General features: G+C 37.4%; 1 protein-coding gene across 3 annotated transcripts in view; it reads left to right on the plus strand.

Moving 5' to 3' along the window:
* Positions 1–15,210, plus strand: part of LOC107044529 — a 103,542-nt gene that overhangs the window by 77,283 nt on the left and 11,049 nt on the right. For all 3 annotated transcript variants that reach the window (XM_015266441.1, XM_015266442.1, XM_015266443.1), the window contains exon 3: positions 6,673–6,827. In XM_015266441.1, coding sequence (XP_015121927.1) covers positions 6,673–6,827 — 155 coding nt within the window. The remainder of the gene's footprint in view (positions 1–6,672; positions 6,828–15,210) is intronic.

The raw sequence follows: 15,210 nt of genomic DNA on the forward strand, positions 1-15,210 counted from the left end.
CAAGGCTCGGAAATGCTCAATCAGGGCTGGGGCTCAGCCTTGGATCAATCCTCCTTCAGCCCTAAAATGATAACCTCGTTTCAGGCTTAGTCCGCAAGACTTGAACGAGGCTTGGTGCCAAGGCTTAATTCAAGCCTTGAATTATCAAATTTTAAAGGCTCAATGGAGCTTCGGCTAAATAAACTGGGGTATTGTTACACAGATATTTGTATAAACAATTTCTTATTGCTTCATAACCCTTTTTATGAATTTAGAGTAACCTATGAAAAAGAGTGCGGTCGGACCGTACATCACTGTTGCTAAGCGTTGTTGGTGATTGTGATTGTCGGTTAATTAACAATGGATGGGAAAAAAATTATTATCATCATTAGTTTCTATTAATTATTGGTCCTGGATTATTACCGCGCACCTAGAAATTGAAATACAATGAAATCAAACATTTAAAAATTTGCTCCTGCTGGGGTTCGATCCGGGGTCCTTCTGATCCGTAGACAAGCGCGCTATCCACTGGGCTACCTGCGACTTCTTAGGATGATACATTTTTTTCGGGTATAAAAATTCAACTTGTGTTAGTGTTATTTTGTTATTTTGTTAATATCCTAATTAAACTTCCGGAACTTGAATAAATGATAGATGGATTTATGAGTTCAGAATCGATTNCAAGGCTCGGAAATGCTCAATCAGGGCTGGGGCTCAGCCTTGGATCAATCCTCCTTCAGCCCTAAAATGATAACCTCGTTTCAGGCTTAGTCCGCAAGACTTGAACGAGGCTTGGTGCCAAGGCTTAATTCAAGCCTTGAATTATCAAATTTTAAAGGCTCAATGGAGCTTCGGCTAAATAAACTGGGGTATTGTTACACAGATATTTGTATAAACAATTTCTTATTGCTTCATAACCCTTTTTATGAATTTAGAGTAACCTATGAAAAAGAGTGCGGTCGGACCGTACATCACTGTTGCTAAGCGTTGTTGGTGATTGTGATTGTCGGTTAATTAACAATGGATGGGAAAAAAATTATTATCATCATTAGTTTCTATTAATTATTGGTCCTGGATTATTACCGCGCACCTAGAAATTGAAATACAATGAAATCAAACATTTAAAAATTTGCTCCTGCTGGGGTTCGATCCGGGGTCCTTCTGATCCGTAGACAAGCGCGCTATCCACTGGGCTACCTGCGACTTCTTAGGATGATACATTTTTTTCGGGTATAAAAATTCAACTTGTGTTAGTGTTATTTTGTTATTTTGTTAATATCCTAATTAAACTTCCGGAACTTGAATAAATGATAGATGGATTTATGAGTTCAGAATCGATTGATTAATTAATTATAGATAAGGATAATAATAATTATGTAGCCTCCTGCACAAAGGGCTGCTCTAGGCCTGGTCTGGGGGTAGCTTAGATAACTTGGCGGAAAATTATAGCTATGTGTGTAGATGATGATAATGTTTTCACCACCATTAGCTAATGAGTATTGATATAAAAATTGAGGAAATTAATCGAAAGTAACTTTAATTTTCGAGGCCTTGCTGAGCCCTGAATAAGCCTTGACGTACTGAGCCTGAATACTGAAAGGCTGGACTAGGCTTGAATTGAGCCTCGCCAATGGCCCCTTTAATCATCCTCATTTGAAGCTCAAGTGAACGATGAAACCAAGCGTATCCCAGGCCTGAATAACTGAGCCTCGCCAACCCTGGGCTCATACAGGTTTGTTCTCATCGTCAGCCTATGTAATTCTTACCTGGGAAGTTGCATAGCGGGGTAAAATGGATAGTACATGGTTATCGATCGTGGATTACAACGTGAGGCAAAACGGAATATCGGGGTACATTTAGACTATCCAATCTACCTCCGATTGGCTTTATCCCATTTTACCCCACTGTCCAATTCATTTCCATATTCCTTTTTGCCCCACTATCTGGTTGACTGGCCTCGCATTTCGCCTCATCCCATTTTACCCCACTGTCTAATTCACCACAATATCCCATTTTTCCCCATCATCTAATTTACCTGCCTCGCAATCCACCTCATCCCATTTTACCCCACTGTCCAATTTATCTCGATATCCCATTTTACCCCACTGTCCAATTCACCCCGATATCCCGTTTCACCAGTCTGTACAATTTACCCCGATATCCCGTTTTACCCCACTGTCTAATTCACCGGCCTCGCAATACACCTCATCCCATTTTACCCCACTGTCCGATTCACCACCTCTTCCCATTTAACCCCGCTGTCCAATTTGCCTCATCCCATTTTACTCCACTATCTAATTTACCGGCCTCGCAATTTACATCATATCCCATTTAACCCCACTGTGTAATTTATCCCGATATCCCGTTTTACCCCACTATCCAATTTATCTCAATATCCCATTTTACCCCACTGTTCAATTTACCCCGATATCCCGTTTTACCCCACTGTCTAATTCACCGACCTCGCAATTCACCTCATCCCATTTTATCCCGCTGTCCGACTCACCACCTCATTCCATTTCACCCCACTGTCCATTTTACCCCACCGTCCAATTCGCTTCATCCCATTTTACCCCACTATCTAATTTACCGGTCTCGGAATTCACCTCATATTCCATTTTACCCCACTGTCCAATTTATTCCGATATTCAGTTTTACCCCACTATCGAATTTACCGATCTTGCGCTTCACCTCATCCTATTTTACCCCACTGTCCTTTCCACCGTGCTTCCCCCTATCTCCCCTCGCCCTCCTCGACCTCCGCTATCCCGTATTGTCCCTTGTTTCCCTCTTATCATTCCCCTTCCGTGCATTGCATATATAAACCCTAAGAAAACTATACCCGCCGGAAGGAACCGCACGGCCTACAGGACTCCCGGACATCCAACGATCACCGAAGTTAATCAGCATCGAGCAGAAACAGGATGGGTGACCGATAGGGAACACCGCTCGGAACTCGAGAGAAATATTCTCGAAAACCAATAGTCCGATTTTTTTTTGTTTTTTTCCCATATTCGTCCGCCGAGTATATTCTATTAATATTGGTTTCATCGATCCAACAATTGATCTGGGCACGCATTAAAGCAATCAATTGATTTTGGCTGAAGAGGGGAAGGAGGAAGGAAGAAGATGTACGTTCAAGGAACGTTGAAAGTACGTTCAGTTTCGACGTACTTTCGACGTAGAATCTGAAAAAAATGGAAAAAATCAGGCCCGGTCGCGCACTTCGCGCGCTCCCTCTTTGTGGTATGACCGGTAGGGGTTGGTGGAATTGGATGTGACCCATTACGCGTCGCACCAATAACTTCCCGACCATTTGTTTTTTCTTTCATTAATTTTTTTATTATGTATTTATTCAATCTTTTTCTCACATTTCTCCGAGGAAATACCCATAGAAGACAAGAAAATCCGTGCGCGTGCTCGCACTCACACACACTCCCATGCACACACATCGCCGTATTCCGCATCGAGAAAAGATGTAATTTATCAGAAAAGTAAAATTGTTTCTTGAATGTATATCGATTTCGAAAAAAGCTAGTGAACTGCTGATTAAATGTCTTCCAGTATTCCATGATTTGTGCGTTATATCAAGATTCATCGTTTCTAACAAAAAAAACTTGAAATCGCATCGTTATGCACGGAGAAATGGTCTCGTTTACAAAAAAACGCTAATTTTCGACTTTTTTCCAAATGTTTTTTGGAAAAAACTGGAGAAACGCTGAGACGATCGTCTCCATAATCTAATCAGGTTCAAGTCACATGAAAATACAGCGATTAAAAAAAAAAAGTCAAATCGCATCGTTTGTTCAGGAGGAATCGTGGCACAAAATTTTTGTCACAGTCGTACGCACACACATACACACATCCACACATACAGACAGGTACCTGAAAAGGGTCAGAAGTGGTTCCAAAGGTCATGAAATGTGAAGAAATGCTTAAATTTCCACTTTCGATTTTCGGGGTCATTACAATAACTTCCTCCCTTCGGGTCGGGAAGTTAATAAAAGACGATATCTACGTCGAAAGTACGTTGATCGGTTCATTTAGCCCCGTACACTGGTCAATATGATTTCAACGTCCTAAACGTACCCGGCGACCACGTTGGAAAACCCCGGTAAAATTTTGACTCGGGTTTGCAAATAATGGGTTTAAACCGTCATTAGGCGCGCTCTTTTTAATATCGTTACAATTAAATGCACTTGCAAAGTGTCATAGTTTGTTTGGATTTAAAAAAATAGACACAATTTCTTCTGTGAGGATTGCGGATGTGCTCTTCCTAACGCTTCAGGCAAAACTAAATTTTTTAATAATCTGGGACTTGGTTGCAGCCAATTCTAGAAATACCTACAATTCTAAACATTTTTCGAGAACTATTAGTGTCAAAGTTAAAAGTCTCTTGACTTTCAGTAAATAAAAGACAAGTTTTCTCGGTGAATTTCTTAAAATTTCTTTTCAATGGATTTTTTCCATGCTTCGTAACCTAAAAATGAGTTTCATAAAAATTGCAGTTCAAATTTTTTTTCCGCAAATGAAGTTAGTCATGTTATCAGATTCAAAAATGTATCTTCAACTCCAATTCGCATAATCAAAAATCAATTGATCAACTGCACAAATTTGTCCCAAAATTTGTCTCAGAAGAAAAATGACTGCTCTCAACCCTTCAGCCATGGGAATCCATTCAAGTGTAAAAGATCTCTTATTAGCGACTGTACTACATTCCCGCCGAGGATGCCACGACGGCTCGTCGGAGCAGGCGGCGACAGGAATAGACCTGCGCAATTCCGAGATGCTGAGCCCCACATCTCAATTAGTTTCTCACCAAATCCATCCATTCATTCATTCATTAATTTTTTTATCAACTTTCATGGTCCTCTACGATTGTCGTTTCACTCATATCTTAAGTCCCACTTAATTTTTTACGGGCGATTTGACACGTTTGGAGAGTGGGCGACATGTAATCCGGAAAGACCGGTGAGAAATTTCCCAGGAGGGCCACACCGAACCGAACGGTTCAGCCTTTTATTCACCCGATACGAGAAGTGACTGCGCGGAAAGAGCCCAAGAACCCACTGAGTGTGGGTGTTGTTCCGGCAAAGAATGCATAAATTGCCATCCACACACGCCCCTGACGCATAATGTATATGATATAGTGATTCACGTATGATTTTTAACGAGCAGGCGCAGCGGGAAGGAATTGGACAAATTTTTTTTTTCAATTTCATGTTTCGATATATGTTATATACGTTTATTGACTTTCAAGTGGATCGATTGATCTCTTTGATGAGAATATTTCAATTGAGAAGATACAATTTTTTTTACCGACGTCGGTGGCCGAGTGGATTAGACGCAAGTCTGTGCGAAAGGTTGTGAGTTCGATTCCCCGTGGAACCGAATTTTTCAACGGAAGGCTCCGGCGAGCGGGAGGTTACTAATAGAGGAACCGCCGCCTGTACCGGCATGGGTTTTCTGTGGTTTCCCCATGCTACTTCTATGTTCTATAGAAGTGCGAATGCGGTACAGTGTAGAATCCACAGCCGCATGCATAGGGTTGGATAGAGTGCCGAATGGGACCCGAAAAAGGGACTCCGAGGCCGTAAAAAAAAAAAAAAAGAAGATACAATTTCATTCATCAATATTTCTCAATCAACGGAATCCAGTAATTATTTTTTTATAAAAAAAATTAATCTGTTCATGAGTGAACTGATGCGTTAAAAATATAGGAATAACAAAGAACCGACTGTAATGGTTAGGTGGGTGAGGTGTTGCTTCGGCGGACATCCAAGCTAAGCAGCGCTGAGCTGGGTTAGTACCTGGATGGGTGACCGCTTAGGAACACCTCGCTCGCACAAAAATTGCGGGCGGTAGGTACGGTGTAGCGGCCTAGTGTCTCCATCTAGTCAGTGTGACGGATGGATACATTAGGGCACTGCACAATCGGCCGGCTGTGCGACTGGGGTTTTACATGGTTTCCCGTGCAGTCCTAGCTCGAATGCGGCACAGCTAAGAGTAAGACGGTCATGATACCGCAAATAACAATGAGAGGAAAAGAAAGGAGGGGAGGCAGGCTAGAGGAGGGGTTTCAAATCGAGAATTACTTCGATAAAACCAATGAAATAGAAAAATAAAATAATAAAAAAAATATAGGAATAACAATTCATCTTTCGATTGTAAAAACATGATTCGAGAAAGAGATATATGGTCTCGCCATTTTTCCAATGAATATGATGATGGAATGAAATTTTAATACTAAAACACCACTATAGAATTTCATTTTTTAAGGATCGAGAAAAACAAATATCTATTGCCTTCTTTCATTCAGCATACTAATTTCAAAATTATTCAAAAAACATTGCTCTTTTTGACTCATTCCAATTTATTGTTAAAAACTGTGGCATGAAAATTCGGAACAATTTGTCTGTTGAAAGATTGAAGTGTATTACCTTACGTCTCGTATGAGAGTAGGAGTAAGTATTAGAAGGATAGACCACAGTACATCCGTATTTTTCAATGAACTAATTCCATTAATTATCTTATTATAAATACTAATCATTTCATAAGTGGATTAATGTTATTTAACGGTCATAAATTTGCAATATGACAAAAAATGGCAGTCATATTCAGAACCCTATTCCTCACACCTTAACTGGTTGAAAAATGAAAGATATAATTTTTCAAAAATTCATTTGTTGATAGATATGACGATGGCGAATGCATCAGGTGTTTTCGTTTGAACCAACGATCTCGAAACATAATAGAGGTTTTCTCCGAGGCCCTCAACAAGTGCTACACATACGAGAAGAGTGCGATCGCCTCTTGCGAGCATCTCAACACGAGAGCGATTCTTTACCGTAAGTAATAATCGACTTGAATCATGAAAAACCATGAAATTCAATAGACCAGAAAACTCGAGGTTTGATTATCTCATAATAATGGAGATACTGGGAAAATAACAATTACCTTGGGACATTGTCCAGGATCTTCAGAATGCAGTAACGTTTTTTTTTTCTATATCCATTTATAATAAGTTGATCCTGTTCTTTCTTTTCCTTTTCTCACGGATCGCATCAATTAAAATACCACTGTGCGTGATCTTGGCTGACATTTACATAATCACCATCGCAACTGCTTTGTTATGCTCGACACTGAAATGTGAATCCACATCTTCGTGGTTTTCATTTCATTTATACATCAAATTATCACATTTTGAGGGACATGAACATATTTTTAATGATATATGCACAAGCTTCAAATAATACAATCGCGCATTTTTCCGGAATTCTACGTTCACCTCACGTACACAGGATTTCAATGGAAAATGGCAAAACAAATGTCATAATTCTGATGATTTTATCTAAAACGGAAATTTGTTAAGTATTATGGAGAAGCATATTGAAAGGCTTCCAATTGACTTTTGAATACATTGCACCACTGGTTGCTTTTCATTCTATCATCTTATACAGGCAGTAGCAGTTGTAGGTCTGGGAACAGCACTTAAATTTTGAAAACTTTTCTGTGCTTTTTTTTCTGAAATTTTCAAAAAAAAATTTTTTTTGTATAAAATCCAATAGATTTTCATTTTTCCACACAACTTTCCTTATTAAGACAATTGCATTTTTTCATTGCATGTTTTTATCTGCTCTCATTAAAATTCAAGCAAAAAAAACTTGGAAAATTAAGCCGCAGAATTTCTGTATGGAACCAATATCAGCCAATAACTTCCATAGAAATATTGAAATTTATTGATTTCCTTCTATAGAATATTTGCTAGTGAACATGGAAAATCGGCGACAAATAAACAGAATTTTGAATAGAAGTCCAATAGAATTTTCTAGAGACTGTGTTTTTCTTTGAAATTTTTTTGTACGTGAGTGTTTAGAATCCTACGACTCACCTTCTGCCCAATAGAATTGATTGAATAAAAAAATGCAAGAAGTTTCCCAGGCTTTGAGACAAGTGAACCTCTTCAGTTCCACTGCTTCGGATTTATTATCGATGAAGTACAATGATACAGCTAAGTGGTGGTTAATTTCTCGGCTCCCTGGAAGCGTAACGTTACCAATGAATCTTCACAGTTCCCCGAAGTCACCTTACCCTGAAATTCAAACTGTCAAATAAAATGAGCGAACAAAAAGAATTCGCACATCCGAAGAACTGAAAAAATAGAGGAACAAACTGTTGTTTAATTTTCGAATCGAGACACCCCAGGTTAGAGAATTACAATCACAAAATATAAGAGAGAGAGAGAGAGTTCTGTGAAATATTCGTCACGTCGACAAAACACGCCAGGACCACCAACACACCTCGACTCCCCCAGCCTCCAGGTATTCCTACCTTTCTATTATACATCGTTCTCACTCATCCGTTTTCTTTCTATCGTTGTCGCTGTTGTAATACCAGCCTACGTTCTTCTTCGTTTCTATCGTCCAGCTTCTTTTTTTCATTTTCTCGTGTTTTTTTCGAATCCCTGTGCCGCCCCCTGCACAATTGCCAAGGCGTGAGAGTGCCCCAACTCCTGCAACAAACAATTCCAATACAATCAAATTTTTATAAAGATTGTAATCATTTTAAATTTGTAATGGGATTCATTAGTGCTTTATGAAACTTTGGAAATTGGCGTTGGTTACTTCTTTCAAAGTTTTCACTGTTATTTAAGGGATCATTAGGGGGCAATTAAACTTGGAGGACAAAATGTTATCAGTGTTATGGGGATAATGGTTTCCTTGCGTAGTAATGGGTTCATTAATTTGTTGAATTGGAAAGGGAAATTTGTATATTCATAAACTTTAATTCCAATTGGTGGTTTTGTGAATTCTTTTCGTGAGGGTTCTCAGGTTGTGCAGCTGGCGATTACAATGTCACAGAATTTTTATGAGCATTGTGATTATCAATTGGTAATGGTAGTCAATCGAAAATGCAGCGAAATCAGTAAAATTGTAGATTTTATGCATCAATTCAGATATCAAATGTTATACGGAGAACGGTAAATTCATTTGATCAAAAAAATTATCTTCCTTTTTGACACGCTAAATAAAATAACTTGACATTCCTCATTAGATCATTCATTGCTATCAAAACATTTTTGATGAAAATTTATTCACATTATTATTCACAAATTTTTATGGAACTCAACAGAAAATTCTTGGAGCAAATGTGAAAATCTCGGTCTGATAATTGCCTCTACAGAATACGAATCTTTTCAATTAACAACTAATTTGAATCTGAGTGTACAGATTCATATTAAAGTCTCGTGGATAATGTCTTACTTGGTGATAAGTCCATAAAAGCCCCGAGAGTAGTAAAATCATTTAAAAAATGTCGATTTCATGCATCCGGTTAAATGATAAATCTTATTCATGGGAACTGTTTTTAAAAGGAGATAGCTGCAGACATTGTTTCCAATCTGTTGTCCTGATTTATATACAAAAAAAAACTTCAATTTTAACTTAAGTAACATTTGTCTCAACGATGTAACAACATCACGATTTAACGCGAAGAACGAACTTAGCGATTTCTCGCGAAGGTGGTTGGCATTTGAAAATCATTATCAAGATATTCAGGCAATTAATAAAATATTGTTTCCATAAGAACGTAAATTCGTTTATTCAGGAGAATTATCGTCACTTACTTTCCGGCATCAATTTTTGGTGATAATCAGAATAATTGAACATTTGTGATTGGTTCATGCAAAGATATCAAAACATGAAAATTAACCCTTTACGTACGAGGTCGCCGCCCGACCGCGACCCTAGTCTAAATGGACGGCTCTCTTGGAAATTGAATATTTCCGAAACTATCGATAATAATTTAACCAAACACGCAACATTGGTAAAAGGGATACTGTTGGTTCAATTACGTATCGGTTTTACTATTATCCGTTCATAAAAAGCGATCAGATTTGAGTGATATTAAGCGTCCGACGCGCTTGATAACAAAAGGGCCCCGTCCGTGAGGGGTTAATAACGTGATAAAATTTCGCAACTGATAATTGCAAAATGACGCAGTTTTTTAGTGTAATTCCCTCCATAATCGTCGCTTTGAGGAGCTTATTTCAGTATGAATCTTAAAAACTCTTATCGAAGTCTTGGAGATAATGTTTGAAATACTCGTAAAATGTAGATTTCACACTTTTTTTTTATCGTTATTTTACATCGCTTCGACCCGGTTAGGGTATACTGCGATGATGATCAAGACTTTAAAATGGTTAGATTGCACCATTCTACCCGGCCGGGAGTTGAACTCGGAACCTTTCGCATGTGAGGCAACGAACCTACCCACTGCGCCAAGCCAACGGGAGATTTTACACTAAAAGAAAAATCGACATAAGGTAGCGGAGGCAGTTTCTGATCAGTTAAGCTCGGCGGGCTGAGGTCAAGGTGAAAAAAGAGAAAACAGCAAATAAAAACGGAGTGAAACTTCTTTTAAAGTGTAAAACAGACATTTAACATCAATTAAAAATCCACTTTTGAGCTACAAATATCAAATAATTAATAAAAAATTAACATTAAGAAAATTCCACCTTGGCGGTNAGGTTAAGGTGAAAAATGAGAAAACAGCAAATAAAAACGGAGTGAAACTTCTTTTAAAGTGTAAAACAGACATTTAACATCAATTAAAAATCCACTTTTGAGCTACAAATATCAAATAATTAATAAAAAATTAACATTAAGAAAATTCCACCTTGGCGGTAGTTTATGATCACGATTTAGTCGCATGAGGTAGTTTGTGATCACGAGTGGAGGCAGTTTCTGATCATTGGGATGAGGAGAATAATGACTTAATTTCCTACTTGTTTCATCTCTAACTGATCATTAAATTATTTTTTTTATTATTAATAAATAATCAGAGGTAGTTTTTAGCCTAAATTTCACATTTATTCAATGAAAATCAACTCGTGGCATCCCACCATTTTTCGATACTATTTTCATCGTTACAACAACGATAATTACCACCATGAGGGAAAGATAGGGTGAATATTTACATTGACAGATTATTAAACTGACATTTTCTTAAACAACTGTCAGTTGGCCTCAATTAATCCGAGCTGACAACTCATGAATCCTCCGATCAACAAATACCGACAGGTTAGAATTCAGGCGACAGTTACTGATCACCACAGTAATTATTGAAAATAATTTTTTTATCTATTTTTTATCATTCTGAGTTGTTCTCCTATGATTTAACTTGAGATTTATATCATATTTATGATCATTCGGTACTTACATGGTAAAATTTGAGTGCTGAAGCTTCAGGTACACACTTAGCTCATTCCACAAGCAAACGGCGAAAATGGCCGTTTCCCGCGTTCGCGCGCTTTTACCATTTATTTTTGACAGTTTACAGTGGTACCACTGCCACAATGAGATCACTAGCGAAAGCAGGGATTTTATTCTTTGCACTGTTGGTTTTACCTTCTTGATCAATTCAACTCAAACTTCGCACTTAATAAATAAATAGCCGAGTGATCAAGTACTACCTACTGATCAGAAACTGCCTCCGCTACCTTATCACAAAAATTATTTCTTCGGCGAAAAACATCGCACACATATTTGATCAATTTATGGTAGGTTTCAGACAAGAAATCGGTGCTCTTCAGGCTGAGGAGCAAATTACTGTATAAAAAGGTGATGTCTTTTTTCGAAATGAGATAATATTCCTTAAAAGACAAGAATAGTTTGACAGAAAGAAAAGAAGATATTGCTTCCCTTCGAACTTAAAATGATTGAACGTAAGCGACGGTTATATATATTTTTAATATCTGGAAGTTTTCCTCTGCATAAACTTTCTATTCATTCAACATGAAAGTCTCTGATTCATGATTCACTGAATCGAAGCTTTTAATATTTTTAGTCATTTTCTCATCTTCTGACACGAAAAATCCGATTTCTTGTGGCGAAAAATTTTCACTTTATCATGAAACGTTCATGTTCAAATCATGAACACTTCATCGCAATCTGACATTGTCTGAGACATGATCCGGAATTTTTATCCCAAGAAATTTATGTTTAACCAACGTCGGTGGCCGAGTGGGCTAGAAGCAAGTCTAGTGTGTAAAAGGTTATGAGTTCGATTCTCCGTGGAACCGAAAGGCCTTTAAAAAAAAATTATCTTCAAGAGATGAGATATTTGGCCCAAGGAATTAGTTTTGTGATATTATGACGATATTTCTCTCAGTGCATGCATGATATCAATTAACAAATATCTTCCAGAGTAAGTGTTTTCAACAGAAGATTTTTTTTTCAATTTTTTTTGTGTCCTGATTTCCGTATCATTTTTTTGTTATTGTTATTTGACATCGCTTCGACCCGGTTGAGTACATTACGATGATGATCAAGTCTTCAAAATGGTTAGATCTTACCATTCTACCCGACCGGGGATTTCCGTATTATTGAGATAATTATGCAATTAGTGAAATGTTATGCTTTCAGAAGCATGTAAATTCGTTCATTCAACAACATTATCTTCGTTTACATCCGGGAACCATGTTTTGACCATAATTACAATAATTAAAAATGTGCAATTAGATCATTCAATGTTATCAATACATTGAAATGCCGTTTTAATAATCCCTCCTTAACCTGTTGAATTTATTTACTAGCTAATTTGCAGTGAAGACCCAATTAGAGCCTAAGGACACATTTTATTATCAGCCTAGGGAGATCATAAAGATACCCGATAACCCACAAGTCCCAGAATTCTTAAGAACCCTCCCCGTCACGCAAAACTCCTTCACCACAGTTTTTCTGATTCTCATCACTGGCGCGCGGCGGTTCCTCCATTTCCTGTCGAAACAAACTTCCCCTCCCCTGACACCACGGTTTACACCAGAGTTTCACGAACGAGTGAGCCGAAAAAGTGGAGTTTGTGTGCTCACGGAGCAGTGAGATCAATGAAGCGAACAGGAAAGTTGAAAGGAAACAGGTAGGAACCCGAGGATGGAAAAAAATTAAGGGGGAGGAAAAAGATGAATGAGAACTGTCTGCTACCAGGGCTCCACGGTTTGTGCGACCTGTCGAGTAACGACCTTGTCCGTGACCAAACGAAATCGCGTCCGGTTTCGAGAGAATGAGAAGGAGATATTTGAAGAAAGCGAACAGGAAGGTACTCGCATTCCTCGAGTAGATCCCACAAATACAATTGAAGTGGACCGAACAAACTCAGAATCCCTCCAAAGAATACAAAAAATACAAAAAAAAACTTGAATCAAGTTTTGAAATACAATTGAAGCGAATTCTGTGTTGAAGTAGTAAAAGGTAATCATCAATTATTTACATGTCTAAAACTTTTAATTATGTAAATATGTCGAGAAGGAGTGATTCTGAGAGAAAATGCTGCGATGTGATCTTTTGGAGATAATTTTATTGACTATAAAGATTATCTTTGATATTTTGTTCTAAAATCAATCGTGTTTGAGATAACTGCGTAGTTGATGAAGAGACAATATCCGATTTACAGTGTTTTGCTACTTTTATAAAGCCAGGTACTTGGATTCCTTCGTGTAATAAATGCAATTGGAGTGAATCGAAGAGTCTTTTGAGACCCCTCCAAGATTGTAGAGAAAACTAGATTGAAATTTTGAAATTTTCTCAAAACAAATCTGTGCAGAAATGGAAAAACTTAGTAACTTATACTTCCACTGAAGTCATTGTTTCAACTATAAAATCGAGATGATTCTGAACAAGGTCATATTGTAGGGATTAATGTTTTGGCGGGAAGATAATAATCCCTTAACAGCATAATTAAATTAATAATTACAATTTATTGCTACGTTAATATATAATACGAAAATGAAGACTAAATAGTGCGATCCGATCGAGTGTCCGATATGAACAGTACTGAATTATATTCGCACCGAAAGGTATCGACGAGACTCCCGAATATCTTTACGATTGGCGAATAGGGAAATACGCGTGGCACTGATGGTGCAAGTGAAATAGTAAATGCATATGCTTGTCCTCAACCAGTGTCCGCATGTAAGGATGTAGTGAGACGCTACAATATGGCGTTTACTCTGACTTTTAATTTTTTAGATGATTAAATTATCAACCAATATATCATATTCCACTTATGTCAATTAACGATTTACTTGTACTTAATTATAAGGTAAAGAAGTTTCCATTTTTTAGTAAAAAATATTTTCAATAAAAATCTAGCGTATGAAGCATCCTACAAATCAATTGAATTTTGAATTAAATCTAGTATAATTGAACTTATATTCAGGCACTTTGTTATTACAAGGAAATTTATCACTGAAATTCAGAAATTTTGGATTCTTACAATAAGAATTTTAGGATTATTGAATCAAGGCCATCCGGATTCTCAAACGATGAATATTAATTATTCTTCTATCTTGAATTTATGATTTTTGCTCTTTTAGAATTAATCTACTGATGTTTATAAATCCATTGTTATTTAAAGTATATCACCTGCTATCTTGTCTTATCTAATGCTGAATGAATGTTCTCAGTTGAAGAACGCCAAGGTTCTTAATTTAAAAACATTTTTAACTTGAAATAGGTAGGTTTTTGGTAGCCAATTTAAGGGCTAATTTAATTTATTTTCCCGCCCAAAATTAAGTAACCAGTTTCTTATTCTCTTAAAATCTTAAAATCTATAATTTGTTTCTAGAAACTAGAAACTTTTTTCTCTGTGATTGAAGTGTTTTTTATTCTTTAAATCAAATTCAATGAAGTTAAATATGAAATTGATTTATAGTTGATATCGAATTTTTATTCAAGAATATCATGACACTTGAATCAAAATACTTCCGTACATGATTGAAGACATTTTCGGATTTAGATAAAATATTTTACGCCAGAAAATCTTTCCCAACTCGCCACGAATTTCAACATTCATCGGATCTCAATTAAACATACGAGTCATCCTCCCAGCAATCGATACACCTCGAACGAATTCATTCTGTATCAAACTACAGACCAAGCCCTTAGACCCCATCAAATTGATTTGTCTCGACTACCTCAAGACAAAACGAAATGAGAATCATGGCGCTATCGATTTTACACGTGTGGAAGAAACCAAAGACAGTGGATCGGGTTTCCCGCACTGTACACGGAGAAAAAAATACATCGTAATTTTGTGAGAATCCTTCCAAAAATTAGTGTGCTGTTCACCAACGCTGGGACATAACAGGGAGTCATCGGAGAATTCGCATGTGGCACACTAATTTTTACGGGAATCCCCCGAAAAAGTGGCCGGAGTCCCACCAAAAATTAG

This window comes from Diachasma alloeum, unplaced genomic scaffold (assembly GCF_001412515.2).
Source record: "Diachasma alloeum isolate Michigan unplaced genomic scaffold, Dall2.0 Dall_scaffold_00755, whole genome shotgun sequence".
Lineage (NCBI taxonomy): Eukaryota > Metazoa > Arthropoda > Insecta > Hymenoptera > Braconidae > Diachasma > Diachasma alloeum.